The sequence below is a fragment of the Hemicordylus capensis genome, chromosome 3 (genome assembly GCF_027244095.1).
Source record: "Hemicordylus capensis ecotype Gifberg chromosome 3, rHemCap1.1.pri, whole genome shotgun sequence".
NCBI classification, from domain to species: Eukaryota; Metazoa; Chordata; class Lepidosauria; order Squamata; family Cordylidae; genus Hemicordylus; species Hemicordylus capensis.
The window spans coordinates 326,826,165-326,850,915 of NC_069659.1; the positions used below are offsets into that span (position 1 = coordinate 326,826,165).

The 24,751-nt window shown below is 40.6% G+C and overlaps 1 protein-coding gene across 3 annotated transcripts in view; it reads left to right on the top strand.

The window, feature by feature from the left end:
• RSRC1 (arginine and serine rich coiled-coil 1) overlaps positions 1-24,751 on the top strand; it is a 354,988-nt gene that overhangs the window by 55,209 nt on the left and 275,028 nt on the right. For all 3 annotated transcript variants that reach the window (XM_053309286.1, XM_053309288.1, XM_053309287.1), the window contains one exon: positions 23,338-23,514. In XM_053309286.1, coding sequence (XP_053165261.1) covers positions 23,338-23,514 — 177 coding nt within the window. The remainder of the gene's footprint in view (positions 1-23,337; positions 23,515-24,751) is intronic.

Sequence of the window (24,751 nt, forward strand, 5' to 3'; positions counted from 1 at the left end):
TCATTGACTGCCGTAGATACTTTTGGCTGCCTTCTCCAGCTTTGCTGTCTGTCTGTACACCAAATTCATTATTTTTATATTAGGAAAGTTTCCTCCCCATCTATTTGTTTTTACTTATTCTACCTGTCCTCTCATTTTCTTCTCCCTGTTGCATTTTGCGTATTGATTATATATCGTGACCCCCCCCTTTTTTTCTCCCAGCCTCTTATGGCCACAAAAAATCATCTCTAAAAAGTGCTCATGGTGCTCTTCCAAATTTCCTTGTTTGGGTGGCTATTCCCTGTGCCTGGTCTGCTTGGGGGAAACACACCACACGGATTTCTGTCTGGTCTGCCAGGGCTTTACAAAACAGGCCCACTGTAAACAGCCTTCATGTGTTTCTTTAGGAATGCGCTCTTCGGTTGTAGGGCAGTCGGAAAAGTTGGTGCCTGCTCTGCTTTCTCGCCCCTGTATAGGAGGACCTCAGTCATAGTTAGCTATGCAGACTGCCCCCGATCTGCCTACCGGCCCACCCGCAACTTTAGTGCCTTCCATGCTGACCACTCAGCCCACCCCTGTAGCTCCTGTGCTGTTGGGACTGAATGTGCTCATAATACCTCATCCTTAGGCACTGGTACTGGCTGTTCCTACTTCTCCCTTTACCACTGGCCTACTGATTTTTGGCCCAAGTGGGGAGCTGTCGTCGTATTGAAAAAAGCTCTTGCGAGATCTAAAAATGGGGCGGGGCTTACATTGGGATCTACAAGGAAGGCAGCAAAGAAGGTGCCCCCTGTCATGATGCCCCTTGTCAAGAACACAGCACAGCCTTCAGGCTTGGTACTGGCGGGAGCTACTCTGTCTGTACCAAAGAAGAAAACCAAACTACCAGTGCCTTCAGCCCCACCTTGGGAGTGGCCACAGGGCAAAAAGGAAAACCAAGCACCTGATGCCTATCCCTTCAGTGTCTGCTCCAATCCTGCCTCACCTCAACCCAAGAGGTTGGATCCTGAGTCTATATTTATTATTATTTATTTAAAATATTTATACCCCGCCCCTACAGTGCAATACTGCTCGGTGCGGCTTACAACAAGATAGACACAGATACAAGTAATAAAATTAAAAATTTTAAAAAGTCAGATTAAAAACAATTATCAGGTTCAAATTAAAAATGAAAATTTTATCTATCAAATTTATACCCTGCCCAAACTTACATCTCTGGGTGGCCAACAACAATTAAAACACATATAAAGTTAAAACAATACAATAATTTAAAAACCATAAAATTAAAAAGCTAAAGAACCTCACAGATATATAACAAAATAATATTAAAAAGCCTCCTTAAAAACGTGTGTTTTAAGATGTGTTTTAAAAACACTGAGGGAGGGAGCATGGCGAAGCTCTTCATGGAGGGTGTTCTGAAGCCGAGGGGCCACAACCGAAAAGGCCCTGTTTCTAGTCTCCACCAACTGGATCTCTGTTAGTGGCAGGGTCATGAGCAGGGCCTGAGATGATGATTGGAGGGCCCTGGCAGATTCATATGGGTGAATGTGGTCCGACAGGTATCCCGGCCCTAAGCCATGTAGGGCTTTAAAGGTCAATACCAGCACCTTGAATCTAGCCTGGAAGTGAACCGGTAGCCAATGAAGCTGACGCAGGATGGATGTAATACTTGTGAAGTGACTTGCACCCATGAGCATTCTGAACCAGCTGAATAGTCTCTAGGATTGACCCGCTCAGTGACAATCCAAGCTCTAGGTCACATGACTCTAGAAGTAGGAGTCCAAGCATCTCATCTAGGAGGTCTAGGCGCAAGAGACATAGGAGTTATTCACGGGGCAGGTCCTACTCCCCAAGGTAGCACCATCCTTCCAAATTCCTTAAGCTCTCTTTCTTCCCAGGTGATTTGTCTCAATGGGGAGATGATCCAGATTACTACTGTGATGGCCCATTTGACCACCACCGAGTCCCCAGTAGGTGCTACATGGCTTATTATGATTGCTACATGCCAGACCATCGCTATCCCTCTTTCCATCCTCACCCACACTACATATATGCAAAAGAGGGTTGTTGTGACGCTTGCCATCGCCATGATAAATATCACAGACCAGGAAAACCCCATCGCTAGTTTAGGTCTGCCTTGGGGCTCCTGCTCCAGGTTCCCATGCGTATCACCAGACCAGGGTGACTTGGGTCATAAAGCCCCAGTACATAGTGATGCACCATTACCATTGGCTCTTTAGCCTGTGCCAGTTCAACTGCCTTTTACTCCGGTCCCAGAACAACCTCCAGCTCCAGAGCAACCACTGCCTTTTCAGCCTCCTCCAGAGGATCCTGGACAATCCATGGATGCCAACTAGACTACTTCGGATTTGGAGGAGTCCAAGGTCATTGGAATGCCCATAATGGTCAGGATGGAGGACTAAGGCCAATTCTCAACTTAAGAGGTATAAACTGCTTCCTTCTGGGGGAGTGTAATCCTGTCCAGGACAGGTAGATCAAAGTTATCTTTGGAGTTCCGACTCTGCAGAATAAACACCTCCTTGTTATTTGGATTCTGTTTCAGGCTATTATCCCTCATCCAGGGCATTACTGCTGGGCTGTAACATTGTGAAAATGTTATAATGATGGTAACTGATGGTTCCAAATTCGTTCAGAGGCACATACTAGCTCTTACACAATCCTGGACAACTTCTCAAAATGTGTGCTTGCGGATGCAATACAGGCAGAAAAGAACTGCTGCTTTGGCTCATGCTTTGCCATAGCATTGATTATTAATTGTGTTCTATTTTGTAATCTGGTGGATTTGTCAAGTCTTTCTCCAATTGTGTACATTCCTATAATTCTTCCGAGTACCATGGGGCCAGTTTAGAAGCAGGTCTGAGAGGTTGCTTAGGAGTGATCAAGTCTACTACCCTAAGATTAATTTATTTCTATTCTCAGTCTGACTTGTCTGCTTGTCTGGATCTGACTTGTCTGCTTGTTTTTTGGGAGCATCTGAATATCGGGTTGCCTGGGGAAATGGAGTCACAGTAGCATGGGGAAAGTGGTCCCTGCTAGAAGCTCAGTGGAGGATGTTGTGTCAAAGTATTTTTGTAAGAATGAAGTAGTCTGAAGGCAGCTTGGGAGTATAGTTGAACTAAGATTTAAAGCCCTGACTGCTGGCTGCTAGAGATGGTAGTAAGAAGGTAAACTGGTTGTGATTGAGTCTTCGGGTAACTAGGCTCGCCAGAACTCTTTTTTGTGTTTCTGAATTCTTTCAAACATAGCATCAAACTCTTTCAAGGCAGCACATACAGCAGCAGACCACCCTTGCACTGAGAGAGCTATACCATCACTCTTTGTTCCCCTTTCCTGCATTCTGCTTCATGACAGCCAAACTCCTGCAGTGCCTGGTGCACATTATCCTTTATCTGGTCGATAGCACACTATTGATGTTATGCTAAAGACCTCTTGTTTCTTATGTTGGTAGCTTACTTGGTGTTACTGAGTGGTTCTTCTAGAATGGTGGCAGTTAAGGGGCCCCCCCATAGACTGCACCACTTTCTAGTCTTGAGCTATATCCTCAGCTTGCCTTCTGTTTCTCTCTACTGGTGCTTCTATATGTGTTCTCATATGGATTGTCTACCATATTGGTGTTACCAGAGTCATTGCATTGACAAGGAATGAAAAAGAATTGTGTGTGATAAATGCTTCAGGTGCATTTTAAATTGCATCTGCAATTCAAAATTCCAGGGGGAAAAAATCCTTTGTAGCTCCTCTAGTTGCACTCATGTCTTGGTGCTTCAAAAGTGAGGCATAACGCCAGGTAATTGAGAATCCTGTATGCATGTCTCTTCTCTTCTATTCTGTGTGTTCCAGCAGAAAACACAGTGTTCGTGCTCATAAAGGGTTGGCCTGTGTGCTGTAAAGGCATTAGAAGGGCAAGTAGGAATGTAGCATGGTTGGTGGACTGGGAATGTTGGCTGGGCAAAATTATAGTATAGAACTGAGACCTTCATGGGGCACACACTTCCATATACCCAAGGGATTCCCTTAAATCATCTGCTCTACAGGAAGCAGCCAAGTGTGACAGCTACTGTGGGGCCAGGATCTGCTGTTTCTGCTTCTGGAAGGAGTTGTTGTGACTGCTAATTCTGCTACAATTTGGGCACCTGCTGGTGTGGGTTTTGGGTGCAGCTGGGATTGCGGCTAGAAGACTGGCTGACACTTCTAAACCATATCTTGCAAGTGCTGATACAGTGCTTGCCTGCAGCTGAATTGTGGGAGTTGGTTGACTGTTGGCATTCTCTTTACCTCTGCTTTTGAGAGGTGCTGCTAGTCAGGGATGATACCTGTTCTTGAGGAAGGGGCATTGTTTTATACAAGGGCATAGTTTTTTCTCTCCTGCTGGAGGCAGTTGCCTCCACTATTTTTTTTTTTTTTTAAAGAACTCTTCCAGCTTAGAACAGAGGTCTGGTGAAGCCCCTCTTCACCATTTCCTCAGTCAGCCAGCTGGCCTTATCTTGGAACCGTGACTTTAGAACCTCCTAAACACAGTTGCTTGCCAAGCACAGGATGATGAAAATCCCCATTTCTGTGTCTGAATATCGCTTGACTTTTTTGCACTTGGCAAAAATGATGATACCCGAATAGAGTAGCAGACTTGGCAGATACTGCTTTCTTCATGGATAGAACACAGCTCCTCACTAGTCCTGCTGGTAATTGAATAAGATTGTTGAGGCGAGTTTCAGACTGCAACCATTATTTGGTTGAGACTTTCTGAAAATGCCAGTAGACCATTGGGTTAGATTATCATAGCAAAACACAGGAGGCACATGATTTTCACATGCTTCACACTTGAAACTGGAAGTGTGGCTGAAACATTAAATTGGGAGGGTGAGGTTATGGGGGGGATGGAAAGACTCATTTGTTTTACGTATGTATGGTAATGATGTCAATAGTTTGTCTCATCTTGACTGTCAACAGCTCTAAGAACCTTGTGGAGTGAATCACCTGTGAGAGCTGAGCTGTGGGTGGATTAGGACATGGAGGAAGACCTACTTAGGGAACCACCAGTCAGAGCCATTGTATGATTATGTTTCCCATCTATTTTGTATTTCACTATGAAGCAGTAGTCTTTGGAGGCAGATCAGTGGCCACACTATGTTTTATCTATGTGGATGTCCCAGTAAAGCGCAGTTGACACAAACTGCGGTTTGGAAATGCACTTCAAGACACGTTTTCTGGTTTTGGTTTGGTGGCCAGTTGCAAGCCATGGTTGAATTGAGCCATTGATTACTATGAGACCTATGCATATAGTATTGTTGTTAATAGTAATATTTCAAAACTAGCTGAACCGGCACACAGCATCTCCTCGCTGCTTCCCCCCACTTCCGCCCCAATCTATTTCCAGTCATTTTTGCCTGCTGGCCACCTCCTTTGCCAGGGCCTGCTGCCTCCTCCACTGCTCTCCCCCTTCCCAGCCCCCATGCCTACCACAACAACCTCAGTTGCTGCGCCAGCCTCCGCCTGGCCATTTTCGGGATCCCGCTGCCTGCCCTGCCGGACTCCCGTCGGTGGCGTGGCTCAGCCGCCCGCCGCCTCTTCTCCTCTTGCTGCCCCTCGCTAGCCACCCCCAGCCACCGGAGGGGCACCCCCTCGGCCTCCTCCTCCTCCGGGCTCCTCCAACCCCCAACCGATGTTTCCCTCGGTCTCGAACTCTCGCAGCATGCCTCGTGCCTCACCTTGTGAGAGTTCTGCCGCCAAATCCTGGGCACACATGGTCCCACGAGAATTAAATATATAGATTATTGTCTCAGTTCCTAATGAGATTAGATGAATAATGAATGTAATTTCATTTAATTGTGTACGAATGTCATGTTTGCAGTTAGTCTATAGAGTGAAGTGCACCTGATTTTATAAACTTCTATGAAGTTGTATTGTATTGTGTGTTTTTTCTTTTTGCATGTTAAGGTGCCAGATATATTTTATTAGAAGTTTAAATTTACTTGGCGCCTAGCACTGGAAATCTGTTACCTATCTGTATCAAATATATGCTAAAAGTTTTTCTATTAAAACTGTTAAGCTGTTTGATTGGAGATGAGTGGGAGAAAAAACCTTTTCCTATATAGGCTTCTTGAATTTCTTCCAAATTAGATTTTAAATGCCAATTAGGAGGTTGAATATACTAAAATAAAAGCAAATACATCCAAAATAGCTTCACCTTATGGCTAGTTAGGCCTTTTCTCTCAAAAGTGGAACCTTTGCTCTGAGCATGGCTTTGAGAAAGATATTCAGCTTAATGAACACATTAATTAGAACCATAACTATTTATAAGATAATTAGAAACGAAGCATGGTAAACTGGGCTTTTCCTGCAATTAATGGAGGATTAATTACTGGAGGTAATGAAGTGGTTTTTTAAATGCATTAAGGTGAAGTACAGAGATTTGCAAGGCTTTGTGATAGTTGCATAATTATTTCAGGCTGTTTGAGCATAGCTCATATGAGATCGCTAATAAGCATCATTGCATCATTATGTATGCACTTAAAAAGACTTGCCACCAAAATGACTGCCTAATTATTTCTAATTGGCAGGACTCTGTGTAGTCATTGAGCTGTTTGTAGCCATTTTAAGGTTCATTTAACCATCCTTGGGGCCATGTGATAGATGGAAAAAGCTTCAACTACATGCTGGCCTTGGCTGGTGCCGTTAATCAGTTTTGGTGGGCTTCAGTTTGAAATGCATTTGCTCATACAGAGGTCAAAACCTGAAGTAGTCCAAGCAAAGTTTTGCTTTTTGAAATCACTTTACTGTATTCATTAGCAATTAGTAAAATAATTGTGTCTGTCACTATATTTGGATTTCCATATGACTTGGTATTCTTTCATCACTGTCCCTTCTTATGCCATTTTAGCTTCACTGGAAACCAAATATTCTTCCAACAGACCCTTTAACAACTTGAGTGTAGCGGCATATGTTCCCATATACTACCTTTCTTCATTCATTTGTTAGCTTAAACAGTGCAGTACATTTCAACACAGTCATCTAATTTGCTCCCAATTGATTGCTGAGTGAAAATTTCTACCCAAGGACAACATGGTAGGGCTTTCAAGGATATCTCTAAAGAATTAGTCATTAAGTATTAAAAGTGGAAGCAAAAAGCAGTTAAATCGAATCCTGACATATACTGGAGTCCTGTAGTTAGAACCATCTATATCTAAGATGTTGACAGCTATATATTTATTCAAGGACATCTTCTGATATAGGAGAATTGTTACAATATCTACATTTGTATTAAAAACTCATTTGTACATAAATGTTAGTGCACTAGTTGGTCTTAAGAATTAATTTGTGATATTGGAATGTCAGGCTCAAATTATTTCTTCACTATGAGCTAATTGGTATATAGTTATTTTATTGTACTTTATCAGATTTAATGTGACATCCCATTAGGTAAGCGTCTGTAAAAGTTTTCAATGAGTGCATTGTCCTGTTAAATGTAATCATGACCATCTGTGGGATGTTGTTAAGGTACATAAGCCATTCATATCACTTTAAGCAAATAGAAGTGATCTGAAGCACTTTGCAGATTTAATAAGAGGCCAATATTATCCTTTTCCGTTGTGATAAATATACATGGTTTAATAAGATTCAAAAAAGGCCTAAGATTCAGAATTATATGTATCTTTCTCCAGGTAAGTGCGATCAAAAAGATGTTTATATATTTCTATAATTACATATTTTAAAAAGTTGTGAAGGCAATTGTAATTTGCAGTTTAACTCTAGGCTAGCTAAAAGATAAATTGTAATAAACCTGTTTCAGCAGATTTTTGTTGGTTACATTGTACATATGTGCAGTGTAACCAACAATCACTAAGATCTACCTGTTTTGTTCATATCACAATAGGTTAAAGCTATGATCTTCTATTCATTTCTCATAGAGCTGTTTCTACAGTGCTGCTGTGTGTTCTGCATATTATACATAGTCTGGAATATAATGTCTTGATGGGAGAACTGGTAGTTGAATGGTTGACCCTTGTGCAGGAGATTGGTTCCCTTTCAAAACTGTAGTTCTGAGAAACTTATCCACATATACATAGCACAATTTAGAATAGGCTATTGCAACCCACTGCTCCCATTGGGTATGCTTTATTATTTGGTGTACAGAGCACCAGGCATGTCCCGGCCTTCAGTCTGAGGGCGCCCACTGTATTTTTCATTTTGTCTCCCAAATTGCTGTGGTCCCAGTTGGGCAGCTTCCTTAGTGCTATTCTTTTTCTGTTTCATACAAACTTCATCTGATATTACTGTTGTCTGAACAATTGTAGGATTTCCTTCTACCACTCTTAACTGTCAAGTCATCCATTCTGCCAGTGGAAAAGGCATTGATGGTTTTGTCTGAAGAAGGATGGCAGCAATTAACTAATCTTTTGAGGATGATAGCTTTTGGTTTGGATAAGACTTCAGATGCATAATCTGAAGATATTATAAAAACAAAAAGCATTTCATTCACCTCCTACTCAACATTAGAAGGATCAGGTTCATCTTTCTTTTAGAAAAGTTCAGTAATTTGTGACTTCTTTGCACACCGTTTGTAATCCCGTCTCCCTTCTACCACAAAGCCACTTCTGAGACTGGACTCAAATTGCATTTGAAGGTAGATCTTCGATATTATGGAATGCAGCTATTCTAGTATACATGTGTGCAAATTACATCAGTGTACTTTCATATGTATATAATTGGCTGATGGTAGCAAGACCAAAATTCCTGCTGCTCATGTATGATTATATAAGAATTCTAGCTGAAGGTTTAGTAGTTCTACAGAAATTAGCTAAGAGAAACAAAAAAGGGTAGGAATGGTTTTGGAGCACAACTGGAGACAGCCACTCTGTCTTAAGTGAGATTCTTCACAAGATGTGCTGATAATGCTATGACCTGACAAAATATTTTACAGTCTGCCATGCTGTCATACTATATGTTAGATTGAACATAGGTTTGTTTTCCGCTGTGATTAGTATTGGTGCATTATCAGAGTATAATCTCCAAGATGATGATTTACTCATTAGTGATAATTAGTAGTAGATGATGTATGCTGAGAACCGGACAGGAAGAGTATGTCCCTATAAATTCTGCTGGAACTCTCAGTGGCTTTTGAAATCATTGGCTAATGACAATGGTATCTTTTTGTACTACCTGGGAGCCACTGTTTTCCAGTGGTTCTGGATCTTCCTGCACAGTAGGTTCCAGAAATTGGTGCTGTGAAGACTCCTGCTTGACACTTTGGCCACTGGATTATGGAATCCTCTGGTGGTCTGTTTTATCCCCTGTGGTTTGTAATTCTACATGAAACCACTGAGTGACATCTGGGAGTTTGGTGTTGGCTGCCATCAATATGCTGATGACAATCAGGATTATAAATATGGATTATTTTCATTCTATTTATTTCATATTTTTATATTGCCTGATATACACAACTCTTAATTTAACTGAATTAAAACACAGCAAATATAAAACAGAATAAAAACAGTTAAAGTTTCACAAGATAAATAAAAGCCTCATAAAATAAAAACAGATTAAATAATTTAGAATTAATTTCCGTTAAAAGCCTGAGAAAACATGTGCACTTTGAGGGTCCTCCTAAAAGCAAACAGAAGGAGATACTCTTATTTCAACAGGGAGCAAGCATATTCCAAAGCCCTGGGGCAGCAACAGAAAAGGCCTGGTCCTAAGTCACCACCAAACAAGTAGGTGGCAGCCGTAACCGAGCCTCTCCAGAGAGTGAACAAGAGATGAGCTAACTTATTTATCAGATCCATTCCCCGTTGGAGAGGCTGAATTTGTGTCTGGAATCATTGATGGGCTGGATGAGGAGAATGACTAAGTTGAAATTAAATCTGTACAAGACAAGTTCTCCTGGCCAGGAGATGTGCTGACATGGGCAACAGTTTACCAGCCTGTTCTGGATGGAGTTGCATTCTCCTTGGAGTGTGCAGATTGGGAATTCTCCTGGACCTGACAGAAGGAGCCCCTCCTGTGTCTCCCTCGACCTTTGAAGCTTCTTTGCGGTGGCTTCTACAATACATAGCTCCATACCATATGACAGACATGTTAGAGGACAGGCTCCTCTTCATTTTTTAAATCCAAAATGTAGTGAGACAGTTGCAAAATAAAAAAAAAACTTGGTGCCATGTGGGTCAGCTTCCTTTTGGACCAATAAAGCAATCTCATGCTATCCTAAACTGTGCAGAGAGCCCAGGAAAGACTGGAACCACATCCAAGACTCCTATATTCTAAATGAGCTTAAATCTCAAGTTTCAGGACAATAACTGTGCCTTGGCAGCTCAGCAAACCACACCTTTAAATACAATCAAAGCAAAGTAATTTTGTCGTTCCAGTGTTGTATTTTAATCCTTTTGGCAATACCCGAAGCATGAAGAATCCACAGTTCTTGATGGACTGCTAGATTCTTTATGCTGGAGATATAGCCCAACAAAACATGAACATCTTTAACAGACAATAACTGCAGTGTCATATTGACTACCTTATGAATTTCAAACCAAAACGGTGCAATAACCGGACAAGACCAAACCATATGTGTAAGTGTACCCTTGTACAAATTACACCTCCAACCAGTGTTCTCTAATCTTTTTCATCTGTGTGTGGAATGAGTTTTGTTCTGGGCGGCAGTATCAAGGCAGTGTGCACACACATGCATTCAAAGTGGGGCCCTCCTGATTCAACCTGAGCAGAATCTAAAATTAACTGAACGGACATAAAAAAAACTTGTGAGCAGAACACTGCCTCCAACATGTAGCAGTCTGCAACCATCCCTTATTAAACATTCTCTGAGTTGTCCAATAGACATGGAACAAAAATTTCTGCTGTTATTAGCCATAATTTAAGATTTTAAAAGGCACATTTCATTTCCTTCAATGCGACCCTCCACTGATTTAATAAAATGGGGTATTCAAGGTCATTATTCCAAAGACCTTAGATATAAACAATATCAATCTTATCAATGTCTTTAAGTTTCTAATAAAGCAAGGTTACAGGCTTAGGTTTATCTAATAAATGTTCCAAATCTAATAATAAAGATGGAATTTCAGAAGCTGCAATCTCATCAGGACCAAAGAGCCGTGACAATAAATGCTTTAGCTGGATAAGCTGCCAGCTAGCATTTGAAGGTATATCAAACTCAGCTCTCAAAGTATCAGAGGATTTAAAAACAGTTTCAGAAGATATGTGCTTTGCATTTGAACTGGGGTTTTTTGGTCGCCAAGGTAAAGAAGAAGAATTCTTAGTAATTTGGTTGAACTTCAGTGCACTATTTATGCTTTGAAATATAAGTCAGATATCCTTGAAGAAAGTGGTCTTTAAAAAAAAAAAAACACCCCAAACCCCAAACCCAACCCTTTTCCTCTCCTGTGTCGGTTGTATCCTATTATGTTAAGTCGTGTTAAGGGATTTTCTTTTCAGTTCTGTTTACATGTATCATTATCATCCTTGATATGTGTATATACTGTAACCTTATTGCAATAAAGAAAAAATGCAGTTAAAGCAGCTCCATGGTCACTTAATTAGATCTGGCATTCTAGATTCTTGGCACCTCAATGCAAATTGTACTGCCTCACCCATGCTTGCCCACCTTTGCAGCTGCTGGCTTTTACCCCTAAGAAAACCCCAGAAGGTAAAACCAATAAATAAACTAGGCTCCCTTTTTGCATCTGTTGGCAAAAAGCTTGATTTCAGGAACGTTGTCCAGCTTGAGTACCTGTGTGTGCATTTAATTGTCTGCCTCTTTATAAGGCTCATATGAGGCCAGAAGCTGAGTCCTCCCCCCTGAGTGAAGTCACGGAAATCTTAAGATGCATTTTAAAGTAATCATTCAGCTGATAACCTGGAATGGATCAAACCTAGAAATGGGCTTGCCTGCAGAATGCAACTCCCTTGTCATCCCTCACAAGTCAGCAGATTTCAGGAAAGGTTTTTAAGATGGCTTCCCATTAATTGCTACCTCCTTTCCCAGCCAAACATTTGATTTTCACTTCTGCTGCCATGGCATGGCTCTGCGAGCCCCTCCTCTCCCTCCTCTTTGGGAACTGCCTTTGCTTCAGGTATCACAATCACTGCCAAATACCAACTTTTTGCTTTGTGTCTGTACAAAATGAACTTTATTTCTTCATTTTCACAAACCCCTTGTTCCTGACTTTGTTCCTCTGGAGTACCCTGAGATGATGCTTCACTCTATGAGTTTGATCCAGAACAGTTACTCACGCTTACAGATGTAGAGTTAGTAATTCTGGGATCCCCTGGCCACCAGTATCGGAGGCAGAGATTAAAGATTTGATTGTTTAACTTAGGGCAGGCAAGGCCGCTGGAACTGATTGCATTCTCCCAGAGCTGATTAAAAATAATATTGATTGGTGGACACCTGTTTTAGCCACCCTATTTACTGTGATAGATAGGACGGGGCACGTCCCTCAGGATTGGGAGCTGGCAGTTATCATGCCTATTTTTAAAAAAGGACAAAGAGGTGATCCATCCAATTATAGAACTCTTAGTCTCCTTAGTGTTATTAGTAAGTTGTACACAAGACATCTCTATTGGAAGCTAAGGGACTGGATGGACAAGGAATCCATCTTTGCGGAGGAACAGGCTGGGTTTAGGGCAGGAAGATCTACCATGGATAATTGTTTAATTTTGCAATATCTTTGTGAGAAGTATCCTAATTCGCTTTATGCTGCTCTCATAGATCTAAGATTTGCCTTGAATTCCATCTCACGATCTAGACTGTGGCAGAAATTAATAGCTTCCTCTATCGATCACAGCCTCTTGGCCTTGATCTCTGTTGTACACGAAAATTCAGCCTTGAAGGTGCTGTGCTCCCCTTGGGGCCATTTGTCGTCTGCAGTTCCCACTCAGAGAGGGGTGCGCCAGGGCTGTATACTGGCTCCCCTTTAAAAATTTTTTTATATGAATGATTTGGTTACTCATTTAGCAGATTTGAATTTTCACCCCCCAGTTAGCAGAGAGACACATTAATTCATTGCTGTATGCTGATGATACTCTTATCCTGGCAAGATCACCTGTGGGCCTCAGACGTGCCCTGGGGGTATTGGCTTCCTATTGTAAAGAAAATCGTCTTGAAATTAATTATGCTAAAACAAAGATTATGGCCCTTGGTAAAAAAAACCCTAAACATCATAATTGGAGATTTAATGACCACCCTATTCAGCAAGTTTCTGCCTTTAACTATTTGGGCGTCCTTTTCCATGCCTCGGGCTCTAGGAAGCCACATGCTACCTATGTGTCCCAGAATGCTCAGAGGAGTGCGCCTGCTATTCTCAGGTTCTTCTGGAGTAAGTGGGCAGGGGGTGTTTTACACCTTCTGCCATTAAACTTTTTCTTGCCAAATCTCTTGCTCAGCTTACATATGGTGCGCAACTAGGGCCCTTACCTAGTTTTCAGCAGGTGGAGAGAATTTAATCTAAATTTCTTAGATCTGTACTTTTGATCCTCCATTGTGTCTCTAATGCCAGATTGAGACTGGAGACGGGTCTAGTCAAGGTGGAGGCTAGATATTGGATGCTTACAATTTTTTACTGGATTAAGATCCATAATTCCCATGGTTGTCTGGTATCTCTTACATTACAAGATTCATTTAATGTCTCCTGGGAATGTAAAATACTTACTAAATTGGCAACATTGGGGTTGGTTCCACTTATCCTGCTTAAAATGGAAGTACAACAAGCCCGTGCCTTGCTGAAACAGAAAATATTAGATGCGGCGTGGCAGGAAGATTTATCTAAGTCCTCAGGTTTTTATTGTAATGATACCACAAGGTACCTTGTTGCTCTTTTAACTTACTTGCAACAATTAGAGATCCCCAAATATAGGTTGGCTTTCACACAAGCTAGATGTAGATGCCTTCCTTCTGCTGTTCTTGAAGGTCGCTACAATGGAACTCCTTATGCGGAGTGTCTATGCCCTTTTGGTAATGGGGAAGTTGAATCAATCGAACATGTTCTGCTTCATTGCTCCTTTTATAGAGACTTACGTCTAGAATAATATTTCCATTAATATTAATTAATAATTAATTAATATTAATAATAAATATTAATTACTTAATATTTTCATTGCTGGCTTGTTTCCCAGGAAATTCGCCTAGCCAACAAGTTGCCTTCCTGCTTGAGGATAGTATTCCTGCCATTACCTGGAAAGTGGCGGGCTTCTGTGTGGCAGCTCAAAGATTGCGTCAACTTCTAATTAATAAATCCAGTGCTGCCCTATAGCTTTTTATAGTTGGTGGGTTTTGAGACTGTTGACCTGCTATCTTTTAAAATTCTTATTTATATTTTTATTTCAATTGTATATTCACTCTGTCTTATTTATAATTTTTTTAGTTTTAGTAATTAACTCCCTCCTTAAGATTGGGAGGCTTTTGGTGGTTTCAGTAATATACCCATGGGTATTGTGATATAAGTGGTATTATGTTTTACAAGTGTTTTCAAGCCCGTTTAAATAATGGGCGCTAGTAGGGGAGAGTTCCGCCACTCGCCTTCCTTTCCTGCCCACCCGGTGGGCTCCCTCCTCCATCTTTCCCTTCCTCCCTGCCCTTTCTCCAGAGACCCAGTCACCGGCCGGGCGGTCTCCATCTCCCCGGGCCGGTCTCCGTCTCTCCCTTCTGGCCTCTCTCCTCTGGCCGAGGCGGCGGCTCTGCTGCCGCCTCGGTCAATTTCCCCCGCCGCCTCTTCCCCGGCTTTGCGGCGGCCGCTTCTGGCCTTTCCGCGGCCGGGCGAAGCAACCAAGATGGCTGCCTGGTCCCTGTGTCCGTTTCTGCCTCGGCTGTACTGGGCATGCGCTCCGTGCATGCCCAGAACGGCCGAGGGAGGCATGGACACACGCCTTGGTGTCCACAGATGGACACCAAGGCTTTTATTAGAGAGGATAACTGTGTTATATGTTCTATTCTATTTCCTTGTTGTGCTGGTCATGACTGTAATAAACCTTGAACTGAACTGAATTCTAGGATCATTCTGCTGGACAGCTAGATGCCTGTCTAATAGTGTTAACTGTTATATGGAAAAGAGTTCCCCTTACCAATGGAGTAATCCCCTAAGCTTTGTTATAGCCTCCTGAGCATATTGGTGTCTTATACCATGGACATGTAACCAAGGATGCAGACATATATTGCACCATGGATTTGAGCAATTTTGTAAGCTGATTTTCAGTGTAGGTTGATCTTTTTGGCTTTCTCAAATAATTCTTAATTATTTTTTCTTTCCATACTTTGTCTTGATTTACCTTTTTCTGTGTGTGTCACTAATAGTTTTATTGTTTGCGATTTAACTATTGTAATTTAATTATTGTTGTAAACCACTTTGGATCCCAATGGGGAGAATCTAACATAAGGAGTGTTAATTGAGCAGGATATGAGAATAACTGGAACAACTTGTCCTTCACAGAAATCGTATTTCCAGATCAAGTTCTCTTTGTGGATATTGAAGGTTTTTTGTTTTTTTGTTTTTAAAGACAAGATATTAGGTGTTGATAAAAGCCTATGGTAATTAATATTTGAATAGAGTAGCCCTCTTTAGACTGCTTTAAAAAGCAGGGTTACACTCACGTACAGTGTTACAAGAATGTGCCCTGAAGTCCCACCCAGGTGTCTGCCTTCAGCAGTTGTCTGAAGAGACAAGTGCTGTAACTGTGGACAGATTCTGCCTGTAATTGGAACGCTGGGGCACACACCCTAGCTTTTCAGTTAGGGGCAGAATCTGTCCATGGTTACAGTACTTGTGTCTTCAAATGCTGTAACAGTAGATAGCAGGCGGGTAGGGTTTCTGAGCAGATCAACATGGGACTGAAATTGCAGGGTTTGCTCTTGGGATGCTGTATATGACTACATTGTCTTTTTAAAATATCTTAAGAGCGTTTGTGTCTGCGAGATAGATAGAATGAATGAATGAATGAATGAATGAATAAAAATTTAAAAAATAAATACCTGGAGGCAGCTGGCTGGCCACCATGGGAAACAGGATGGTGGCCTAGATGAAGCTTTGCCCTAATTCAGCTGGGTTCTCCTTTTGTTATAAAAGTTTACTTGTCTCTTCAGAAGGAATAGTAGTTGATATGCCTTTTCACTAAGACTCCATTTACTCATCTCCATAACTGGTTTTTATAACCCTTCTTAACTTTCAGAGGGCTCTAAAGTTACCCAAGAAATGTGCATTATTGCTACAATTTTAGTTTGGAGAATAAGAAAATTGGCATTGCGATCAGCAACTCTATATTTAATAATGTTTTAGGTTTTAGAAACTGAGTTTATTACAAAGCATTATGTATATGTCCTCTCTTAACTGGAAGATTAGGTTAGGTTCTACTGTAGGAAATCTATAGTTTGACTTTATTGGAAATATTCATTAGAATAGGTACTGAGAGAGAAACAAAAATATTTTTTGAATACTAGCAGTTCTGAATTAAGTACTAGTAATGCAGCCATCATTTTAATTGGCAAGGCTCGCATGGACCTGAAGACAGGGAGGCAATGCACACACACCCCACCCCCACCAACATATGGGCACTTGATGGGACATGGGCTTTCCCCCCTCCTTGCTTAATCAGAAAACTGGCTGACATAGTTCACAATTTAGTGTTTGTGTTTCTTACCTGTCAAGACTGTTGCACACATGAAAGGCAGCCCTGGCCATGTTGTATAGGTGAGCAATTGCACAACAATTTTAAAACAGTATACGGGCACTTCCGCAGTGCTACTTCCATTCTTTTCGAAGGAAGCACCATAATTTATTTATTTACTTACTTTATTAGGAGATTTAATACACCGCCCAATCCAGACTCAGGCATGATGCGCCTGCATGCTCTTTGAAGTCGTGCAACTTCCTGCCCCCACAACACTGCCGGGGCTGCCTTTTATGTGTGCAACAGCCCCAGTGGTTAAAAAACTCCAACAATGCATTGTGCACCATCTCATCCATTTTTACTGCCACTGCTTTGGCATAGATAAATGATGGGTAGAGAAAGGCAAGAGATTTGTCTTGCACGGTGCTGCCTTGCTGTTTGAAGGAGCTGTTTACTTATTAATCAAGGATACATTAAAATGTACCAGTATTTGTCTGTTTTTAAAATTTCTAGAGTTTGTAAAATGTGGAAAACTCTTGTCATCGTGTTAGAAATCAAACATTTAATAATTAAATTTTAAAGCGACAGTCAATGCAAGTTATTTATTTGTAACTATGAAAGTTATTTATGTAAATGACAAAACGTTTTGCAAACCTTTGATCTAAATAATATTTTTAAATGTCTGAAAAGTTTTCCATAATAATTAGACCCAAATAGGTTTCTTTTGTATCTTAAAATACATAACTCGAATGTCTCGGCATGTACTTTTATCTGGGAGAATGACTATTTCAGCACAGAAAATCTTCAGTGTTAGAGCAAATTGAAAGATACATCTTGATGTTAGTGCTAATAAATAGTTTTTTAAAAGCTGCAATAAATGAATTAAAATACTAAAAGTTAGTTAATTGAGCTCAGGTAAGTTGTATGTGTTCATCCCTAACTACGGTCAGTGAGGGATTTTTCTTGGCAGCCCCAGCTTTGCTTTTGCAGAGCTTGTGTACATCCAGAAAGTCTGCTTGCTTTGACTGTATAAAGTAATCAGGCAAATAAGAAACTTGAGTTGTTGAATGAAGGGAGGTAAGTTGGGTTTTTCAGGACAAAAAGAAGAGCATATAATGGATACAGAAAGTGTACATGTTCAGTTTACCTGCACATGTGGGAAGTCTGTAAACACAAGGCAGATGGAGCATGGCTGTGAGTACCAATGCATTTTGAATTTGCTCTCTGCAATGCTACTATTTCTGTCCTCTGCAATTGAAAAGTAAACACTTGTTTCAATTGAAGCATGCAGATAGATTGTTCCTCAGTTGGCTGGTGTAGATCTCAAACATATCTCATACAAAAGTTTTATGTACTAATAGTATGGGTGAATATCATATGATGCATATCACAGTAATCTTGGTGTTCATCTTTGTGGAACTTGGTCTTATTAATAAGCTAAGCACACATTTTGTTGCATTGTGAGCTCTTGACTTGCCAAGTGTGAACAGTGAGGAAAGGGAGGAGCTTGTTCAAGTCTTGAATTTATTCAGCAGGACTAGGATTCACATGGAACACCACGAGAGGTGACTGCAGATAAATCATTGAATAAAGAAAGTAATTGTGTTGTTCTGTTCTCAGTGTTTCATTTGTGTCTATGTGAACAATTTGATTCATAACTAGAAAACTGGTGATGAACTATAATCAAAAGTGTTGATTGTTTATGAGGCTATCAACTGAAAAACTATTATCGATAATATGTCTATAAAAACTTGACACTTTTGAAGACCTGATTTGTGGGTGGCGGTTGCTGGCCAGACTCCATAGTTCATTTAAACTTAACACATGCCCTTTCAAGATCCGCCCTAGTATTCAAGATCTCTCGCTTAAGCTGTCATCCAGAATGGGGTGTGAAAAGGATCCAAACCATCTTACACTTTTCAGAAGTGGAAAAATTGTTAATAGTTTTTGAGCTATAATACTTTTAAAAGATTAGATGGTGTTTTAGTGTGTTAGAGCAATATAATTTGGGGAATGCTAAATGACACTGACCTCATTTCCTATAGAACAATGAAAATTAGTAGTTTCATGTTTTATTAGGCTGATATTCCAGATGTAGTGTACATTTAATTAAGTGTAGTTTCCTTTTGGTTATGGTATGTGTATCTGTTTTTTGTCGCAAATTCTTTCTAGCTTTACAGTTTTCCACATGTTTTCTTTCACCATTTATGATTTTTTTCAAAGCGGAGCTATAAGGACTTAAATCACTTTAGTATGCAGCAAAACAGCTCTCATTCAAACAATAAACGCCATTTTAAAAAGCCCTTAGATCTTCTGTCACTTCATAAATACAAATGTATAAAAACATTATGCAGTTGTAGTGCCCACCTGCTAATTAAATGCAGATTTTCTCAAACTTGTTTTAAAATCTGCTTTATTTGTTTCAACTCTGTCTCTGTTTGGATTACATATGGCCCTTGTGAAACTAATTATGCTTATGGAGCAGCTGTTAAATTTAGTGCAACTCATTTTATCCAATATTTTACATTTTAATTGATTACCTGTGAAGAAATTAGCAAATTAGCACTTATTGTGCAGTAACTGAATAGTCTTTTATGGATATTTTCAGGATGTCTGTGTGTTTTGTTTTGCTTTTTTAAAACAAGTGGGATGAGTGCTAAAGGAATAAAGACATTGCTTAGGATTTTAGATAGGAAAATTTTTGGTGAACCCTGATTATCTGGTGTGAAATTCAGGGATGCTGAGTGATGCCAAGCATCTGTGTGTGTTCTGTAAGTTAGACATAAAAAGCAGATTGGAAAGAAATGGCTTTTTCATAGGATTTTTGTAGCATATGGGCTTATCTGGATCTAAGAAGTCTTTGAAGATCTTTGAACTTGACTAAATGACTTAACCTTTGGCATGATGGGTGTGTGCTGTGAGGTCCCCCCTCCTTTTTTCGGTAGGGTTGGTAGTCAACTCTCCACGTTAATTTTTTTTTCCACCACAACTTCCTTCCCTTTCTCCCTGCTATTTTTGTGAGATAAATATTTTTGCATTTGATTCTGATAATTGGAAGTAATTATTTTTGTAATATACTTAGCCTTACAGAAAATGTGATAGGAGGATAGCTTTGTTTAAATTATTTTATTTTTACCTCTTTCTGATGTTTTCTACATCTTTCTGATGCTCAGGTCAGAATATATGTTAAAAATAAAAAGTATAGGTTTCCCCCTCTTACCATCATTAGAAGATAAATTCTTAACCCTTTTTACTCCTATGCTGGTTTGGATTCTAGAAAAATGCTCAGGCATATACTCTGGTGTGTTTCTGGGCTAAACTATACATTATGTTGTTAGGGTGATAGCCTTTATTTTTCCTCCATAAATAGTACACATGAGGAGGGGAAAATCTGGATCAGGACCACAGCATGGGAGGAAGAGGGCTTTAATTCTTTCCTGCATCATGTCTCTGATCATGATCAGCCCCTTCTCACGACTGTGGTTTGCTTCAGAATGGAAGCTTTCCTTCCAGCACAAATAAGCATAATGAGGAAACCCAGTCTGGACTGGGACTGTGATGGGAGCAAAGGATTAAAGCCTCTGCTTCCTCCATACCATAGTCCCAATCTAGATCCCTCTGTGCATGCTGTTTACTGAGGGAAAAATAAGCATATTAGCTCTAATGACAGGAATAACATAACAGGTAGTTTGGCTCTCAGTGGGAAGGGAATTCCATAATTCAGTAAGACAGCCAATTAAGATGCCTCTCTTTGCTTTTTTAAATGGATTTAGTTCTTAATAATTAGCTGGTAAATACAAAACGTAAGGATAGCTGCTCCACCATTCTTAGTTTGTGACCTTCTTCAGACTCTGTCATGTAGAATGGAGGCAGAATGCAGACTAGGTGGTCTTTTTGGTCTGATGTGACAAGGCAGTTCTTATACATACAGCTCACTGGTTCTGCTTATCATTTGGCAGCACTAAGCACTTTCCTAGTAGGATTCAGGGTGCTTTATGCATCCTCACCACAACCAGCAGTTGAAGACAAGAGAGATTCTATGGAGTATATAGTTCACCTAGGACTTGGACGAAAATCAGAGTCCAGTATCTGGTCAGCCGATCAGCACAAGCAAAGAGCTTGTAGAAGTTGGTCCTTCAAGTCTTAACTCAAAGATCAGAAGTGGGGAAATGGTATTTTAAGTTTGCTAAGTGCAAGTCATTAAAAGCTTTATGATTAAGAAGCAGCATCTTGAAATTTGTCAACAACTCAACAACAACAAATCTATAGGAAGCCATTGTGGATCTGGTTTGTAAGTGCAATAAGCTCCCAGTGACTCATTCATATAGTAATATGTGCCATTACATTATGCAGCAGCTTCAACTTTCAACAAAGTTAGCCCTAGGTGGACTGGCTTACAGAAACCTAGTACTCTATCAGACACTGATTTGGAAACTGCAGTATCAGCATTTGTCATAAACACTGGCTGTATGAAATATTTACTCAACTGGTAATACATTGGAAGATTCCCATCATCTGTTTAAAGGGATCAGAGGCAATTGCATTGGCAGAGTTTGGGGATGATATTTGATCACTTTAGAGGTGTGTTGGAATTGTGCATTTTGATTAGGACTGTTGCTTGATTAAAGAAATCTTAATTAAACATCGGTGTTTTAGTTGGTTGATCAGTAAACTAAAAAAAAAGTTGGTCTTCACCTAGAGCTACCCTTGTTCTCTGGACAAGGTGTGCCTGCAGCTATTTTCTCCTAAAAAGATGGTTTGAACTTTGAAACAGTTTTTCAGTTGTTAAGGAGCTATCTGATTTGATCAATGCTGTATGACCAGGTAGTAAGACTACTGCTGTGCTTTTGTTTTGAATTTTTTTTGTTTTTCCATCTTATCCTGAATTTGCCTTCAAACTCAAATATCCCTGAATACACACCATTTTACATGTTCTTATTCTCAACAGACTGTGCTTGGAAATAACTTTTATGCCAAAGCCTATCTGTGCTACAATTGGTTTACTTATGTTTTGCACCTGCCTAAGTCAAAGGAGGGTGTCTTTTAAAGGGTTCTGGAGCTATTCCACAACTTTTGGTGCCCACCAAGTTATTTTTTTAAAGCTTTCTACCAGACCTTAGTTTAAACTGGCTGGTGGTGGGAATTGTTCCCTATGTTCCCAATAATAATAATAATAATAATAATAATATATGTAGGGAAATGTTGGGGTGCTTTATGTTTGCGGACAATCATTACAAGCTATACTTGATCCCATGTCTCCACAGCCCTCTTTGTGGAATGTGATTAAGTGCTTTTAATGTCTGCATGGAAGGGAAAGATCAAAGCATAATTGCAATAATCCCTTTTTGTTTTTCCTTATAGTTCTTATTCAGCTAGATTGGACAACATCAGAGGAATGAACCACTTGTGGAAGGATGTTGTGCTACTGCAGAACCGTTGTGCTAGCTAGTTGCTCTAAGTTGGGAGCTTGCTTTCCAGACCAGTGTTGTGCTACTACAAGAATGTTTGTGATTGTGTAAGAGTTGCATACCTACAGCATACTTCAATTGTTTTAATGGGGATATTTGTGCAAGGGTGCTGTTGCACAATTTTGTAGATCCCAGTTTTTTAGTGCAGCTAAGCTAACTTCTTGTGCTAGTGCAAATTTGCTTGCTGTGCCAGTGATTCATTGCTCGATGTCAGACACTGCCTTTCTGCATGGAGGAGATGCTTTCACCTCTTGCCTGCGGGCTTTTCAGAGGCATCTGGTGGGCCACTGAGGGAAACAGGATGCTGGATTAGATAGGCCTTGGGCCTGATCCAGCAGGGCTGTTCTTATGTTCTTAAGATAATAGAGATAATAAGAAATGCCTTGATCAATCACCCCAAAGGCCCATAATGGTACAGCATCCTGTTCCCAGAAGAGATAAGCTAGATGTGTGTTTCCCCCCTCTTGATTTATTTAACAGTGTGTGGATCACCACATTACCTTAGTCTGAAAAAGGTGGACTGACATCCTGCTACCACTTGAGAAGGCCTCGGCTACAAATAGGGAAGAAGGTTCAACCTCACCTGCCATCCTTTCCCCTCCTTGTATCTGGTCTTTTCATCTTGCTGGCTAACCTGTGGGGAAATCCTCTCTGTATTCTAGTGTTACTGATAGAATGGAAAGGCCAAAAATGAAAAGGTCAGGCAGGGGAGAAAGGGACTTAAAGTAACATCCAGCCTGATGAATTGTGTTGAATTCTAAAGCTAGCTTCTCAAGATTTTGTATCATTTTTGTTGGTCCTAATAAAGGTATTACTAGGTCCTAACTTGGAGACAAATTAGAATCAATATTGCTCAATATTCCTTCTCATCAAGTTTGTTACCCAAATCAGGCCAAGTGTCTGTTCTGAAGAACCTGTTGATATGGGGAATATAAGCTGGAGGATAAGCTTTCCCCTTCCTTTGTCTTGCTGCTTCCTGGGGGAACTGATGAGTGTCCTGATTCTAATGTCGTTGGAATTATTCGGGCCCATTAAGTTTGTCTGTACAAGATGAGAGTTCACTCTCTTAACTATATTGATATGTTATTTCCAAGGCAAGAAATAAATCATTTTTTCCCTTTTGACATGATGTTTTTCAAGTTTAAAAATACTTATGAACAAACCACTTGTAATTCATGTGCTACATGAATTCAGTAGGTGGAAAACAATACTTAAATTGACAGAATTGCTACATTTTTACATTGTGTTTAACTTACTATCCAACTTCTAGGTCACACTCAAGACCTCATCAACGTTCTTATAGCCGAAGCAGTGAAAGGACAAGCCACAGGAGAAGTCGTAGCAGGTCTCGTGATAAAGAAAGGCGTAAAGGCAGAGATAAAGAGAAGGCGAGAGAGAAGGAGCGGACTAGAGGGAAAGAGAAGGATCAGTATTACACCAAAAGTGGGTAAGTAACTGTAACAATCCAAAGGGCAAGGGATACAAAATTCCTCCTCTAGCTGTGAGGAGTCTTGGGTAGGTTGTCACCACCTACTTTTTATATGAGCAGATTCACCCTTCCAAGCGAATGTTCTGGGAGAGTAAAGGGGAAAACCCCTTCCTACAAGAAAGGCTTGAGGAGTCTTAGGCTTTCAGGAACATGTGACTATGGTAGGACCCAATGAGGAGTGACACTCTATAATAAACAGTTTATTAATAATTGAATGATCAGGAAAACTATAGAGGCATCAAAAATTGCTGTTTTCATTCAAATAAAACCCTTCCCCAGGAACTACAAGCACCATGTAGTCAGATCCAAGAACTTAAAAATAAATTCCCTGATGTGTCTAGCTAAGCTGGCCCGTATCATTTCTACTTGCTTCCTGTTTGGAACTTCCAGTTGATTCCCAGCCCAAGGCTGTTGATCTCATCTTTTCCCATAGTAGTTGCTGATCAGACCTCCTTCAGAGGCCTCCAGAGAAGAACTGAACTCTAATATACCCTTTCCTGCTTCTCTGTAGGCTGTTGTCCAGTAAATGTTGCCCCTCACTCTGGATTGGAACATAGGGATTTGATTCTCTCGGACTTTCTTCTTTATTTGGAGAAGCCCACGTGCCACAGTTATTCTAATTGAGGCCTAGTCCTCCTTCAAGCCTATTCTCCCTACAGTAACAAAGGCAGTCCATTGAATGAAACAGTGAGATTTTTTAAAATAATGAATGTATTAGTTTATGATCTTCAGTTGTTCCTTTAAAATATTTATTATATTATTCCCCATCCATAACACTGATCAGATGGCACTTACTTCAGCAATTCTGCAAAACAGGTGCTTTACTAGTACTTTTTTTTGGTACCCAACATTTTAGCCCATGTGACCCAGAAATTCTGCCTACAGTAATGACTTCTGCTGTGCTTAAGGACATTTTCAGCAGTAGTAATTAGGGATGTGCACAGAACCGGTTCGAAGGCGGCAGGGGTCTCGCTTTAAGAGCGGGGGAGGGTGCACTTACCCCTCCCGCCACTTTCTTCCCATCGGCGTCCGTGTTTTATTAATGCCCATTGGGGCAGCAGCGTACCTCCTTGCCACCCCATTGCCCTTGTCTTCCGGATATTACTGGAAGTCACCAATGCGCCTGCGTGCACCAGCACAGGCGTGCACACATCACATACGCCTGTGCCAATGTGCTCAGGCACATCGGTGACCT